Below are 17,361 nucleotides of genomic sequence, written 5' to 3'. Positions count from 1 at the left end.
ATTCACCCCACCTGTCTTGTCCCATTTGAGGAAGTGTCGTCGGGTTTGGCTCGAGAGAGGTGATTTAGTCTTCTGCTATGAGCTGCAGAGTGACTGCTCTGCTTGTAATAGTCTTCAGACACACTGGCATAGCCTGTTCATGTGGATCCTGCCACGCTGTTCCTTATAAGCATGCCTGCATAGAAGCTGCGTGAATTGCCTGGAACGTTATGCAAATTTCTAACAGCAGTCATTGATAAAGTTCTTTGCATGCCTTGCAATGTTCGTTTATTAAACATATCCATTAGCACATTTATAGCCATTCAGTAAATTTTCACCTACAATCAGTGGAAAATTTGTGTAAAGTGTGCAGATTTTGTGCGGGCCTATTTATTTGCTTAAAAAGTGGGGCAAAATATGTCAGTGGGTGAACCATGTCGTATTAATCTAGCAAACTGTGCACAATTTTTGTTATGTGACCGTATGTTTAGAAAAAGCCCAACATTACTGCGATTGAGATATGCACATGAGAAAAGTGAAAAGCAAGTTTAAGTGAAAAATGTATTAAATTATGCATGACAAGTGAAGAACTGACAAACTTTGTCAAAGCATCTAAATGCAGAAAATGCTATTATCATTGGTCTCAATGGGGGGCAAAAGTTGGGAGGCAAATATTACAAAATGTGACATTAAAAAGTGTATAAATCACTGTTTTTTTCTAAAGTAACACTGTCCAACAGTGTCACCAGCAGGTAAAGTTACAGCAGGAGGCCGAATCTCTCTTGCCTGCCCTGAGGCCATTGAGTTTTAACAGACCCCCTAAAGCATGCACTGGGTTTGGAGGGGGGTAATTGAGAATGACTGGGGGAAAGTCAGGTGAGAGGAGACAATGCCTACATCGTGCTATGATGGATATGACTGGTTATGATTGGATATGATTGGTTCATGCGATAAATCCCGCTTCTTGTTTTCATACGCATTTGTGAATCGGTCTGAATGAACAAAATGTTGGTGTTAATGGGAAGACTAATTAAAAAGTAAGTAAACAACTCAGCCACTTAGATATCACAGCTTTATGTCATGTCAAAATCAAAAATGGCCTAAAAACAGGATGACTGTGGGTTTTATTTAGGGAGCAATCAGCCTGGTGAAATTAAAGGTACATTCAATGCTCCCCCATTTCACACCACTAGTTCACATACTAGTTCAAATTTGTTTACTGACTCGTTTAGGGCATCATTCATTCAAACTTAAAACACCAACTATATGTACACCGATCAGGCATAACATTATGACCACTGACAGGTGAAGTGATTAACACTGATAGTGGATGTGATATATTAGGCAGCAAGTTAACATTTTGTCCTCAAAGTTGATGTGTTAGAAGCAGGAAAAATAGACAAGCGTAAGGATTTGAGCGAGTTTGACAAGGGCCAAATTGTGATGGCAAGACGACTGGGTCAGAGCATCTTCAAAACTGCAGCTCTTGTGGGGTGTTCCTGGTCTGCAGTGGTCAGTATCTATCAAAAGTCGCCCAAGGAAGGAACAGTGGTGAACCGGCGGCAGGGTCATGGGCGGCCAAGGCTCACTGATGCATGTGGGGAGCGAAGGCTGGCCCGTGTGGTCCAATCCAACAGACGAGCTACTGTAGCTTAAATTGCTCAAGAAGTAATGCTGGTTCTGATAGAAAGGTGTCAAAATACCGATCGTGCCGAAAGCACCAACAGTGGGCACGTGAGCATCAGAACTGGACCACAGAGCAATGGAAGAAGGTGGCCTGGTCTGATGAATCACGTTTTCTTTTACATCACGTAGATGGCCAGGTGTGCTGCTTACCTGGGGAACACATGGCACCAGGATGCACTATGGGAAGAAGGCAAGCTGGCAGAGGCAGTGTGATGCTTTGGGCAATGTTCTGCTGGGAAACCTTGGGTCCTGCCATCCATGTGGATGTTACTTTGACACGTACCACCTACCTAAGCATTGTTGCAGACCATGTACACCCTTTCATGGAAACAGTATTCCCTGGTGGCTGTGGCCTCTTTCAGCAGGATAATGCGCCCTGCCACAAAGCAAAAAATGGTTCAGGAATGGTTTGAGGAGCACAACAAGTTTGAGGTGTTGACTTGGCCTCCAAATTCCCCAGATCTCAATCCAATCGAGCATCTGTGGGATGTGCTGAACAAACAAGTCCAATCCATGGAGACACTACCTTGCAACTTACAGGACTTTAAGGATCTGCTGCTAACGTCTTGGTGCCAGATACCGCAGCACACCTTCAGGGGTCTAGTGGAGTCCATGCCTCGATGGGTCAGGGCTAAACTGGTTCAGATTTGTTTACTGATTTGTTTAGCGCATCATTGCAGCATTCATTCAGACTATATAGATATATATATATATATATATATATATATATTCGTTTAGTGCACCATCACAGCATTTGCTCAGAAACAAAACACCAACTGGTTCAGTAGGATCATTCAATCAGTTATATGCTCTTTCACAGCCTGACAACTAACCTAATTGCTTGTGCTAAAGTCTTGAAAGCAAGAAAAAGATGAAGAAATCAAGGAAGAGACTTCACTTAACGTATAATACAAGATGAAAACAGTTCTACCGTTGCGTTTTGTGATGCTAGTCAGAAATGACACGTCAGCTATATGCTTTGTTTGGGTTACAGGAAACACATGTACAGTCAAGGAAAATAATGTTTTCCTTTAGCACAGATCCACCTAAAGCTATGATATGGGTTGGTGCAGACTTTGCCTCTTGCACATAAGAATGCAAACAGGTAAACAAAGAGGCGGGGAGAGACGATATGTGTATTTATAAATGTCTCTGCATAATGTATGGTGCTTATCCTGTGTCTTAATAATAGTGCTAATCATGAGAAGCAGGTGCTTGACTGCATTGTGGGTGAAATGAGTCACAAAATGGAAGCTTTTGAATACAACGCGCACACACACACTTAAGGCTACAGTGCATCTACTCTCAGTTGATTGTGTTTATTCATATATGAAGAATGGTTCAACTAGTAAGACATTTCACCAACCTAGTGAGCTGCCTTGCTTTTTAGAACCCTAGTACATTCTAAGGAAACATGCTAACAAGGATGGAACCACATAAATGGCTGATTTGAAGCATTCTACATAGGCAACAGCTCAATAAGAGCAAGACAACTCCCTTGATAATTGATTCATTGGACAATTTTTGAAAAAAAAAAAAACAGCATATGCTGGTTAGGTATGTTTTGAATCATGGCAGCTGGTTTGAGCTGGTCCTTAGTTGGTCCTTAGCTGGTTTAAGCTGGTCAAGTGCTGGTTCTAAGCTGGTCCTAAGCAACTAGCTCCAGCACAGGGCCAGCTTATAACTACCTTAAACCAGCTCATGACCAACTAAGGACCAACATAAACCAGCTCAAACCAGACCTTCAAAACATACTTAACCAGCATATGCTGTTTTTTTTTTTTTTTTTTTTTTTTTTTTAACTGGGTAAAACCATAACTGATTCAATAGGGTTTACCTGCAGAAAATAAACAGCTTAAACTGGTTTGCTTGTCTTGTTTCGTCAGTTAGGCTGGGATACCAGTTTGATGTGGTTTAAGATATTTTTTTTTCTGTAGGATAGCATTAGCATTTTTAGCAAATAACATGAGTGTGCTGTTAAGCGATCTAAACAATAGTCTACTTTCTTTGTTGAGTCTTGTTTTCCAGTATGACAAATTTCATCATAAAATAGTGTATTAAAGTCATAGCATTTTTAATTAATTTATGCATAAATTGATTGTAAGCGTTACTTAATGAGTTAATTTGTTTCATGTCCCAGTCAAAATATCTAAGCATCCTTACAATAACAACATGTTGCAGTGTGCTGCTTGTATAGACAGCTTGCTAGGTTTTGGAACAGAGTCAACACCAGTGGTACAATCACACGTTACTGAGGAGCATCTAGCCGGAGAGAAGAAAATGAGAGTTGCTCTACAGGCACTGTATTCCCTCCTTTCATTAAATGGGCTAATGAAGCCTCTGGTGACCATGTGCGCTCTCTGGAGAAGCAAATTTATCTTCATGTGCTCCTGACGTGCCAGGGGATCTGCATGAAGAGTGTAAAACATGTTTTTAGTAATGCAAAATACTGTATGATAATCTTTGCTTCCGTCTTGCCACGAGCAGTTGTTACACAATTCAATTTGCAGTTTTCACATGTCTTACATTTGCAAGCTAAAACCTTTGTGCGTCACTATACATCCACCTTGTCCTGGAATGAACCACTACACTCTTAATAATAAAGTTTCTTTATTGGCATAGCACGTTTACATAGAATCTTTAACGTCTATGGAATCTTTCCATTACACAAAAGATTCTTTATAGTAAAAAAGGTTTTTAGATTTTTAAAATGTTCTTCACACTAAGAAAAAAATGATTCTTTTAAGAACTGTTTACTGAAAGGTTCTTTGGGAACCAAAAATGGTTCTGCTATGGCAAAACGCACAGGTTACTCACCGCCACAATGGCAGCTAAAGTTCCCCTAATGTGTTTCTTGACATTAGAATGAAAGACAGACAAAGGGAGTGAAAGAGTGTGGAGGTGACAAACGAGCACCTTAGGAGTGATGATTTCATGAATTTTATAAGCAGGTGTGCTGCCCGGAGGGGAAACAAAGGGTTGGGGCTTTGTGACATACATCAGAGGTGGTGCCTGACCTTCCCCGGCCTGAGTGATGGATGTTATGGCCAAAAAGCTGCTGGCAGCTTCAGATTGTGGTTGCACATCCGTTTGAGCTGCGTTCCTGGAAGTCTCATCGGGCAAAACAGACCTTTGCCTGGGAGAATTCTGGATCTTTCTAATGGAGAAGGACTCCTGAGGGAAGATGTGGTAATCTCAAGGTGTAGTAATGCGTTAAGATGATAAACGATGGAACATGTCAAGAAGACAAATACCTCAGAAATGAGAAACTGGAGCTGAACGGAGCTTTATTTCTGGTCTCGCCAATGGAAATGTGACACTCCGTTTATCGAATAAACCCTAAAACCTAAGTATTAAACGAGGTGTGGAGCTCATCCCACACTATTGTGCTATGGACAAGAATGATGACTCTGAATAGTGTTACATTTCCAAAGGAATGAATGGTCAATTTTTGCCTTTTGGTAATGAAATGGGCAAAATAATTAAAAAAAAAAAAAAAAAAAAAAAATAGACTTAATGTGTTGTCACATTCATGGTGGTTATGCAAATTTTCACAGCTCTAAACAACCCAAATCATATAGCAACTACATAGCAACACCCTGGCAACCACCCTAGAGACTGTTATATATTTAATTGAATTTTTTAATTGAGTAGATGTATGTATGTATGTATGTATGTATGTATGTATAACGCTGAAAATAAATTGTAATATTTCACAATATTGCTAGTATTTTTAAAGAATTTTTAAGCAAATGAGTACAGCATTGGTATGCATGTAAGAGACTTCTTCCAAAAACATAAAAAAAAAAAACAGTTTGATCACTTTTTGTGTAAATTATATATCCTACGTTATGCAACAACAGCCCATCTTAAAAGTTTCAGTTTCTATTTCAGTAAACAGCCATTTTAATCTAATATTCAGTTGGTGAAAAATGGTCAAGTACAAACTTAAATTAGGTTTTAGTGCAAGAGCTTTAATAATGCACTTCCAATGAAAAATAAAACCCCAAATGTTACAAAAAAGTACAATATGGCACCTTTAATCACAGCTGAAAAACCTGTTTGCAGCTTTAAGCACCACTCTAAACAGTATTTGCTAGTTTTAATATGGAATCATGCTAATGGTAGTGCGTGAAGTGTTGTGTGACACTTTGGAATACTGGCCAACATGACAGCCTCAGGCTAATGGCTCCATCTCAGAGCTGTGCTCAGGGTTATTCGTTATTTTCACATCAGAGCTCTATTAATGCCTCTGCATTACCAGCCTCGGAGAGATCCACTATCACACACACACACACCAGTCAGCTAGCATAGCATCACAGTGACACTAATCTCTCCAACACTCCCTTCTCCCTGTTCTCCATTCTCTCTCTACGATCATTTGCCATTATTGTAATGACCACAGTGGGTAAAAACAAGGGTCGTGGTTGAGTTTGCCAGAGACTGGACCCTAAACGACCAACTCAGATTGGCTCAGATTTTGCTGTTATCGTCATCGGTGGATTATCGGAAATTGTTTCGGGATCTGACCCCGAGTCAAGGTTTTTGGAAAGATAAGATATAAGGAGGTGCAGGGATGACAAGATCAAGGGTTCGTGCATCAGTGGCGTTTCGCGGCCTTTAAATCTTAGGATTGAATCTCTGCTTGAAAAGGAAAACAAGCCTACTGCTTATGGACGTTTTAACTCGCAAATAACTCTGAATTGCAAGTTTTTCTCACAATTGCGAGTTTATATCCCACAATTCTAACTTGATTCCTCGCAATGGCAAGCTTATAACGCACAATCTGACTTTATTTCTCTCAATTGTGAGTTTATAATGTGTAATATGACTATTCATCGCAATTGCGAGTTTATATCTCACAATTCTGACTTTATTTTTTGCAATTGAGAGTTTATATCTCGCAATTCTGACTTTATTCCTCGCAATGGTGAGTTTATAATGTGCAATATGACTATTCATCGCAATTGCAAGTTTATATCTCACAATTCTGCCTTCATTTCTTACAATGGTGAGTTTATATCTCAGAATTATGAGTTTATATCTCGCAATTCTGACTTTATTTCTCACAATAGTGATTAAGTTGAGCGCATTGCATTGTGGGATACAGCATATTTAACAATGACATACTGAAATCCGGTTATTCTTTCCATCAGGGTTATTATCGTTAACCAAAACAACCTATAACCATTTAAAGAAAAAAACATTTTCAATTTACATCGTAATTAGTATCACAGTATAATTACTTGAAATAAAGTAAACATTAACATAATTTTTTTTAAAAATGTATTTAAAATTAATTATAAAAAACTTAAACTTATTATTTCAGCTAATTGCCAAAGCAATATTTCTCATTTTCATTCAGTTTAAGCTGAAGTAAATAACAAAAACTAAAATAAAATGTAAAACTTAATAAAAACTATATATAGACATAATAAAAAATATAATAAATAGGATAAAACACACAACAAAACTACTAAAATAAAAACAGAACATATAAAATATCTAAATTAAAATATTAACAAAAACTTCAATGATACTAAAATAACACTGCACTACATACAGAAAATTTGCTCACATTGCACATCATAAATACCATACAAAGCAGAAATATTAACTAGTATGTTAGTATGCAATTCCAAGCATAGCCTCTATCTCTCTACATCTGTTTTGAACAGCACAGGAAACTGTTTGATGGATTCAGAACACAAGCATCCAAATGGGCCTATTATTGGCGGCAATGTATGCAGGCCGCTTGTTTTACATAAACCCTGAAAAACAGGTTTCCATTGCACATTTGGACATCACATACTTGGTAATTCTTTCTGGTAGCACAAATTTGAGTCAGGTTAGTGCTGCATAATGTGTGCAGGTAAACATTTTAAAAGGTTTTAGGAAATGGGATTTTCTGACAGTGTTTACTAGAAAGAAAAATCAAGGGCAAAAGCTTGTTTATTCTAAATCTATAAATAAAATCAGTGATCTAAGCTGATCTGATATTTCAGGAAATTTCAATAAGATAGGTTAATATAGGCTACTCACATTAGAAGTCTTTTTTGCTGTATTTATTAAAAAACATTAAACATTCAGCCGAACACAACATTTAATCAATGTTTTCCAAATGTTTTTTGCAACTAAAAATTAGTTACATATACTGTATTTGTTATAATATTTTGAAATATTTTTAATTTAAAATGATAATATATATATATATATATATATATATATATATATATATATAATTTCACAAATTTTAATGTTTCTGGATAAAAATGTGATTCAAGGGGAATTTTCATCATTCAACTCGCTAATCTAATTGAAGTACTTAATCTATGTTATTTAACCATTATTAAGTGTAAGCTTGTAGCACTGAAATGCATGTTTGGAATAATTTGGGAGATTTGGTTTCCAGCACTGGGAAAGCATGATTTGCTCACTTGTGTCCACTTCCTAGACAAGACTAGCAGATGTTCAGCCTCTTGGGCTTGATATGAACACTAGATGAAAGAGAGGGCCATTGAATCCACCTCAAAACAAGTCATTAGCTAAACTTGAGCCCAAGTACCCGGGGGAAGAAACACAACCGAAGTGAGTCTTTGCTTCAGAAAGCTCACAGACGAATGAGCCCAGAAAGGTCTGAAGAGTCAGACTGATTTATATCATCCGCTCTGCTTCTAGAAGCCCATTTGCAGTGCATCACAACAAAACTATCCCTTCATTACTGCCATCGTAGATCGTGTTTCGCTGAAGTAAAACTGAAACATACCCTTTGAAGTGTACCATAACCTATGTACACACTGGGAATTATCTTGAACTCAAAATTCTCTGATCTCATATGAAATTGATTTATTTATTATTTTATAATGTTTCCTGGGGTGCACTTATAATGTTAATATGATTTTTACATCAAATAATTGTCATAATTTAGAAATAAATGGCTATTTTCAGTGGTAAACACCCACTGCTGTGATTGGCTAAAATCTTTGCAATTGAAAAAAGTAGTACATGTGGAATCCTTTCAAATACTTTTACCGCATTTTTACTATTACAGCTGTCGTGATTAACAAATTGTGAAAAGTGTTGATTATTGCATTATATTTAGATCTATTCCTATCACATGGAAGGTTGCAGTGATTAACATTGAGCGGATGACAGTCTGTTGATCACGAAATGCTTTCACCGAAACTGTCACATTGGTTTTGGGTTTTGTCTCATGTTCATGTTTCATGTCTTTTATTTTAAAATGTATTCACATGTGCTTCCCTTGCACCTCATGTATCTTGCAATCATGCGATCATGTCTTATGCTTCTCCTGTACAGTATGTGTTATGTTCTGATTGGCTGTTTTGGTCATGTGTCCTATGTTCTTATTGGTTCATTGTCTTATATTGTATTACATTGTCAAATATTCACTGTTGGTGAGTCTGCTATGATCAAGTTTCGTTAAGTCAAGCCATGCCAAGTCTTTGTTTATGTTGTTATCTTTTCATGTCTGAATTTTCAATAAACTGCACATGGGTTCAAATCAATTTGCCTTCAGTGGACTTTACTTTACACTAACAATGCAAACACGATTTAAATACAGTAAGAGATTCATTGTGTAGTGAGCGTTACCAAAGTCCCTTCAAGACAAGTCATTTCACTCGGTGGCCATCTTTGAAACGCCTCTCGGGTATGCAAGTGCAGCTCATATCTCTTTGAATGGGGAAACATCAAATTCTCCAAAGCTGTTTGCCAAACCTAAATTTCATATTTGAAATCACCAATGAAATCTGACGACAACTGTCTCATAAATTTTGAAACAGTTGTATTTTTCAGGTTGGATCAAGCTAAGCAGTCCTAAATGCGCGTCTCTTGTGTCTCATTTCGGAGGCGCGCATCTGACTGTTTCTATAGGAACCGGAGCTTCTAACGACTGCTGCAGTGACGCGATGACTTTACCAATCACCGATTGGCTCTTATTTAGAAGGCGGGACTTATTCCGCCATATTGCGCTTTCAACTTTCTCCCATTCAAAACAATACGAGTGACGCGTCTTTGGCGTCACTATAACAGGAGTTTTGGCAAGTGTCCAGATCAGCTTGCGCTGCGTGATCGACAGCTTTAGCCATTATAAAGAGAGAGTTCTTTGAAGTAAAATACTAGGATTATTCATTATGAATTTAACTGTCATTACCGGTTTAAAAATTAAATGCGTTACTTACAGTTTGAGAGGTCCTTGCTGATTCCAGAACAGTTGATTCCTGATCTTTGAGCAAAAGTTTTTGGGCAAAGCCAGTATCGTATTGCGACTTGTTCTCAAAACAGTCGCTGTTAAAAATGTACAGTACAAACCATAGACTGTAAAAAAATATGGATGTAGTGTCCGTGACTATAACCCGTAGGTTTCAGAAGAGCATTTTTGAAGCTTAAAGTGGGCCTTTGCCATCTTGGCAGTGCATCACAGCGTGTCACTGCCGGATAACAGAAAATGAGCAAAGAGGCAGGACGTGGTTGTAACTGAGGTGCCTGGTTGCTGAAACCACGCCCGCCTAGCTCAACGTGACCAAGTTAGCTCAGGCTAAGGAGCTATCTATCTATCTTAGACACTATCTAAAATATTAATAAAGATAAGTTATATCATTTGAAAATTCTAAAGGTTTACTGTCAATCTACGGAGTCTATTTACTGTACAGATGCTCCAGCAACAGTAATATTGTAATTTGTGTCAGGTGTGCAAATGACAACAAGCAAACTCAAAACAGGATTTCATACCTTTATAATGAAATAGCGATCGCGAGATAAATCCAATTCATCGCACTTGGGTAAAATGTCCATGAGCGTCCATTAAAAAAACATCCAACAGCACTTTTTGTCCACAATAATTGTATGAAATAATCCCGAAAAAAGCACAAACACGGCAGAGATGTCAAATTCAGTGGCTGGAATTAGCTGAGGTGACCAGACAGCGGCAATCCACCTGTTACTCAAGTGGCCAAGCACTTAAATTATGCAGAACTTTAAGGCTTAATATAATTTAAACGGATGAGTTATGAAAAAATTCACCCCCCTCACAGTTGTCATGAAGGGCAAAATTAGCTGTATAGACCAAAACCACAGTTTGTACCAGGCTGTAAACATGTTTTTTTCTGCTGTAAAGTTGGGCATTTTAACATGGGGCTCAATGAGATTCTGCTCTCTTTTGGAGCCTGTCCCTAGCGGCCAGTCGATGAATTGCAGTTTAAGTCACTTCCGTATTGGCTTCAAGAGAAACTGGGGGAGGTTGCTGCTTGGTACAAACACGCAAGTCAGCACTGATGTGACTAGGACGTTCGTTAAAAATAAACTGAATCCATTTTTCTCTGACATCGGGATCCTTCGGCAGCTCATGCAAAGATGATGTTTTTCCACAGCTAGGAACAGCACAACATGCGTGGCATCGCAATCTTGTTATTATCACAATCTTATTGTAAACAACTAGGTCTACTTTAGATCCACTTGCTGTTCATCGACTGAACATCAGTGGGCGGGGAGAACAATGTGATGATGTAAAAGTAGGTGTTGTTGTCTTGCAAATGATTGTGCCATTGTGATGTCACATGCCACCGCTGTTCCAAACAAAGCTTTTTTACAGCTTGATTATATAAATGCTTTTTTATTGATGAAGAGGACGTTGTAAATTATTGTAAGGAAGAATGTGTTTTTCTTTATTTCTTCTTGATCTCTTATCCTTCTATCCTCCTAAGTTCTTCTATCCTGTTTTTAATCTGTTGTAGTCACGCACCTTTAAGAAGTATCTTGTTATTTCCTATAAGAGCCACACTGTTCTATTCATGCCTATAAAGAGTTATTCACTCCTTAATGCTTCTTTGATATGGATGATGAGACCATACATTAATTTAGCTTTACATTGTTTGAAGTTGGCTTAACGGCCTATAACTTACTATATAAGTTACAGCGAGCTCAATAAACTTTAGCTTTAGATTGAACAGCACATGCTGTGTTTGTGTCATTCTTTTGCCCCTGGTACCAGACTTCTACTCTGTTCTGCGAGACAACAATTGACTTTATTGCTGAGGTTCATAATTCTATCTAACAGTTATAGAACTTGCAAGATGTAAAATGATACAAATAACTCTTATATGCCAAAAGACCAAGGAAATTTTGATTTCTCATGTCACGACCCCTTTAAACATTTTGAAGTCCCTGTATGAAATTACTTCACTTTTTCAACATCAATAAATCACAGATCAAATGCTGTGAAACTGGTTTGGATTATTTCCCAAAGCTGCCAGCTTTGGCAATGAATTCCTTGCATTCTGTCAAAGGGTTGTGTTTTCTACTACAAGTCTGCCAAGATTACTGTAAATATCAGTGAATAATAATAATAACAGAAAAAAATTATACAACGACAGACAGACAGATAGATAGATAGATAGATACATAGATAGATAGATACATAGATAGATAGATACATAGATAGACAGATACATAGATAGATACATAGAAAAAAAGAAGGTTGTGACAGGAAAGGCACAAGTTGGTTATATAAGGCAATGTTTTCTTACAATTTATTATTCATTTCACACCTTCTATTCTTTCATATTTCACCCCATGAATCAGATCAAATGTTGAAGACTTTGTTAAAACGCTCCTTGGTTTGCCATGTTAACAAAAATGGGTTAGTAATCGGATGGGGGATGCCAAAACAAAAAGTCAAAGAAAAGAAAAAAATAGGTGTAGATGAAAACACTATTGTGAGAGCAATATTCTCTGTGGTAAAGTAAAAACAAAGCGTAGTTGAATGAAAAGACTTTAGATCAAAAAATTTAAATTGATTAGTTTCAGTTAAACTGAAGCATGTCAATCCAGTGTTAGTAACTTAGTTTAGAAAAATTGCCCCTTGTATACTTTCTTTAAAAATCTTCCTGGTCTTATTGTGAAAGATTCATCAGTTTAAGAAAATCCAAAGAAAGAAAATGCTTGCCTTATATTTCATCAAAATGTTATAACTTGCTCTGCCTCTGAAATGATTTTGCTTTTCTTATTGCAGTAAAATGGCAGTTAATTGTAATGTAAAATAAAACAAATACATTTACATGAGTGTTAATGATATGACTGTTTCAGTCAAAGTAATTGTAATTTTACTATGTTTGTTAAGTGGTTTTCCCAACCTTGTATCACTATAAACAGCTAAATATTTCTGTTTCAAATATATTCAAATATAATTTTAATATAATTACAATGTCCAAAATGTCAGAATACATAATCATTTTAGTTATAATGATCTTTATTTCATTTAAACAAACCATTAAATAGTCAATTTATTCCAGGAGGCCTCTTGGAGGAGTTCAATTTTGCCTGAGAAATATAAGAAATTAAAAACAAAATGTTAAAACAATGTTTTATACCAGTATGATATATTTCTGATATTCTATTTTAGCTACAAATAAACACAAAAAAAGAGATGTGTTTGTGAGGTAGGTAGGAAATAAATAAATAATAGTTTTTATTAAAGGTAATAATAATAATATATTATAGTATATTATAATAATCATAATATATTCACAGTATATCAACAAATTAATGAGAAATTAATTAATTTTTAAATATGAGCTGATGTTTCCAAGTCTACAAATTCAAAACATTAATGAATTAGGATGAGTAGCTTTTTTTTTTCTGTTGCTCCGAAAACTTAAAAAGGTTTTTTGAATGTTTTGAAAGTTCTTTCTCTTTACAGTATAGTCTTTTCATTCGCATTCAGCCTTTATATGTGATTATCACTTTTTTTCCTGTCTCCCTTTAAAAGCCTGTAATGTGTTTTGCAGGTTACTGTGACATCTTTGCTTGTTTCGAACTCAGGGAATCGATAGAGGTGCATAAAGGGTCACAGCGATGTGCACAGGAACAAATACAGACACTCAAATAGCTGACCTTTGAGAGCCATTTTGACAACAATGCAGGTCTACGCAGGAGCAGGTTTCCCTTTTGAAAATAACGAGTGTTTTTAAAGATTTCCCTAACAGTCTGCGCTCAATATGAGGGGCTGGTTGACCTTTCACAACACGTTTGCCGTCCAAACCTGCAAATACACTCCTCTGTTTTGTGGAGTTGCCTGTAGATCGGCATGAACCGAACGAACATAGAATAAACAATGTATGACGTCAGTGAGAATCAGCATGCAGCGGAAACACTTAAGTTAAGAGATCTTTTATAAAATGTGTCCCTTACAGCACAAAAGAAATCAAATACTGTGGCAGTAACATGGTATGGTGATAATATCAGAAATACCATCATGATATGATAATAATAATAATAATAATAATAATACCAGTTTCATTATGTAGACTACTAGCATTTTTATGTGAAAAATTACCATTTTACATTACAGCATAGCACATAATATAACAGAGGATATAAAAAGTGCAGAAATATCATACTTAAAATACTATACATTTATATTTGTAAATGTAAACTGTAACTAATAACAGATATCATGTGGTATCTTATGTGGATCTCAGCGCTCAGGGAACACCCCTGGTGAGACGCAGGAGGAGCTAGGCCCGGAGTCAAACCACAAACCACCTCCAATCAATGACTACCATCATTATCAGCCTAGCAGCTGAGAGATTTGGGCTGGAGGAGAAGAAAGTAGTGAATCTACCCTACACTATGAACAACAGGGCGAACAAGATCCACCAGCTTAGGCAAGAGCTGAAGAGTCTGAAGAGGAGGTTCAAGGAGGCGAGGGAGGAGGAGAGGGGCCCTCTAGCAGAGTTGCGTGTCATCCTCCGTAAGAAGCTTATGGTTCTGAGGAGAGCGGAGTGGCACAGGAGAAGGAGGAAAGAGAGGGCCAGGAAGCGGGCTGCCTTCATAGCGAATCCCTTTGGGTTCACAAAGCAGCTGCTTGGGAAGAAGCGGAGTGGCCGGCTCACTTGCTCCAAAGTTGAGATCGACCGTCACCTCAGAGACACCTTCTGTGACAGATTCAGGGAGCAAGATTTGGGCCACTGCCAGCACCTGATTGATCCACCTGCACCAACTCTGGACTTTGACGGGAAGGAGCCCAGCTGGAAGGAGATCCAGGAGGTGATCAAAACGGCTAGAGCAAGCTCAGCCCCAGGACCTAGTGGGGTACCTTACAAGGTTTATAAGAACTGCCCGAAGCTACTCCACAGGCTCTGGAAGATCCTGAAGGTCATATGGAGGAGGGGAAAGGTTGCTCAGCAGTGGCGGTTTGCAGAAGGGGTGTGGATTCCAAAGGAGGAAGAGTCAAAGACCATCGACCAGTTCAGAAACATCTCGCTGCTCAGTGTTGAGGGAAAGATATTCTTCAGCATTGTTGCTAGGCGGCTGACCGACTACCTCCTGAGGAACTCGTACATTGACACCTCTGTTCAGAAAGGAGGGATCCCGAAGGTGCCGGGGTGTCTGGAGCACACAGGCGTGGTCACACAGCTGATCAGGGAAGCCCGGGAGAATAAGGGGGACCTGGTGGTGCTGTGGTTGGACCTCACAAACGCCTATGGATCCATACCCCACAAATTGGTTGAGGAGGCCCTGTGCCGGCACCACATCCCAGACAAGTTTAGAGACCTCATTCTGGACTACTACGATAGTTTCAGTCTGAGAGTCTCTGCAGGGTCTATAACATCAGACTGGCATAGGCTTGAGAAGGGTATCATTACTGGATGTACAATTTCAGTGATATTATTCGCACTCGCCATGAACATGCTGGTAAAGTCTGCAGAGGTCCAGTGCAAAGGTCCCCTCACCAAGTCCGGTATTCGCCAGCCGCCCATTAGGGCTTTTATGGATGACCTGACGGTGACAACACCACACGTCCCAGGGGGCAGGTGGATCCTGAAGGGCTTGGAAGAGATGATCACCTGGGCTTGTATGTGCTTCAAGCCAGCAAAGTCTAGATCTCTGGTGTTGAAGAAAGGAAAGGTTACCAACAAGTTCCGCTTCACACTTGGCACGACCCAGATACCATCAATCACTGAGAAACCAGTGAAGAGCTTGGGAAAGGTGTTCGACTGCAGCCTGAGAGATACAGCAGCCATCCATGCAACCAACCTCGAACTGGAAGGCTGGCTATCTGTAGTGGATAAGTCAGGCCTACCTGGTAAGTTCAAGGCCTGGATTTACCAATACGGCATCCTCCCACGGATTCTCTGGCCCCTCCTGATTTATGAGGTTCCAATCTCCACCATCGAGGGCTTTGAGAGGAGAGTCAGCAGGTTTCTACAGAAGTGGCTGGGCCTACCTCGAAGCCTGAGCAGCATTGCTCTGTATGGCCAGAACAACAAGCTAAAGCTCCCCATCAGCAGTCTGAATGAGGAGTTCAAGGTAGGCCGTGCTAGGGAGGTGCTGCAATACAGAGAGTCACAAGACCCGAAGGTCTCCCAGGCTGGGATCGAGGTGAGGACAGGGCGGAAGTGGAGGGCAGCAGAGGCGGTGGATGTGGCTGAGTCACGACTACGGCACAGGGCACTGATAGGAGCAGTGACTTGTGGAAGAGCTGGCCTGGGTAGTGGCACAACATCTTGCTACAACAAGGTACAGGGGAAGGACAGGAGATCACTGGTGCAGCAAGAGGTAGCAGTAGAGGAGGAGCGGGCCAGCAGGATGGTTGGGATGTGGCAGCAGGGAGCCTGGACAAGATGGGAGCATGCAGTGGACCGTAAAATCTCATGGGCAGAGCTGTGGAAAGCAGACCCCCATCGCATACGGTTCCTGATCCAGGCTGTCTACGATGTACTGCCGAGCCCATCCAACCTGTTCAGCTGGGGATTGGTGGAGTCACCAGCCTGCAGCCTCTGTCTAAAGAGGGGGACCCTGGAGCACATCCTCAGCTGCTGTCCGAAGGCCCTGGGCGAGGGGCGCTACCGTTGGCGCCATGACCAAGTTCTGAAGGCCATAGCGAATACCATCAGCTGTGGAATTCGCCACTGTAAGCGCCTCCGCCCAGTGAAGAACACCATTGCTTTCGTCCGGGCTGGGGAGAAGCCACCATTAGCTGCCAGGGCCACCTCATCTGGCCTGCTAGCAACAGCACGAGACTGGGAGTTGAAAGTTGACCTGGGGAAGCAACTGAAATTCCCAGAAGCTGTCGCCACCTCAACACTGCGGCCTGACATGCTACTCATTTCAGAGACCTCCAAGCAGATCGTTCTCCTGGAACTCACCGTACCCTGGGAGGACCGTATCGAGGAGGCCAATGAGAGGAAAAGGGCAAAATACGCTGAGTTAGTGGAGGAGTGCCGGAACAATGGGTGGCGAGCTCGGTGTGAGCCCATCGAGGTGGGATGCAGAGGGTTTGCTGGCCAGTCTCTCTGCAGGGCCTATAACATCCTGGGCATCATAGGAGCCAGTAAGCGAAAGGCCATCAAGGAGGTCACGGAGTCAGCAGAAGTTGCCTCAAGGTGGCTGTGGATAAGGAGAGGAGAACCATGGGTGGGGTAGGGCTACCTGGACACAAGCTGGGGCCTGATCAACCCCAGCTGGGTCGCCTAGGTGAGAGTGTATGATGCTTGAAAGACCCGAAACACTCAGTGACCCTAGGTAACATCACTGATGATGTGTCCAGGGTGCATCGAGTCGATGTATGTTACAAGGTAACACTATGGCATTTTCACATTAATTTTCATGTTAATATAATATAATATATAATATAATAGATAATAAATGTGATATTTATGCACTATTCATATA

At 39.8% G+C, this 17,361-nt stretch overlaps 1 protein-coding gene across 1 annotated transcript; it reads left to right on the top strand.

The window, feature by feature from the left end:
- The first annotated feature begins 14,235 nt into the window (after positions 1 to 14,235).
- On the top strand, positions 14,236 to 17,112 carry LOC127520261 (uncharacterized). Its single transcript, XM_051908216.1, has one exon. The coding sequence runs from the start codon at positions 14,239 to 14,241 to the stop codon at positions 17,110 to 17,112; it is 2,874 nt and encodes a 957-aa protein (XP_051764176.1). The 5' UTR covers positions 14,236 to 14,238.
- The last annotated feature ends 249 nt before the right edge of the window (positions 17,113 to 17,361 follow it).

This window comes from Ctenopharyngodon idella, chromosome 10 (genome assembly GCF_019924925.1).
Source record: "Ctenopharyngodon idella isolate HZGC_01 chromosome 10, HZGC01, whole genome shotgun sequence".
Classification (NCBI taxonomy): Eukaryota; Metazoa; Chordata; class Actinopteri; order Cypriniformes; family Xenocyprididae; genus Ctenopharyngodon; species Ctenopharyngodon idella.
Note: the sequence above shows the minus strand (reverse complement) of the source record. Positions and strands in the feature narration are given on the sequence as shown.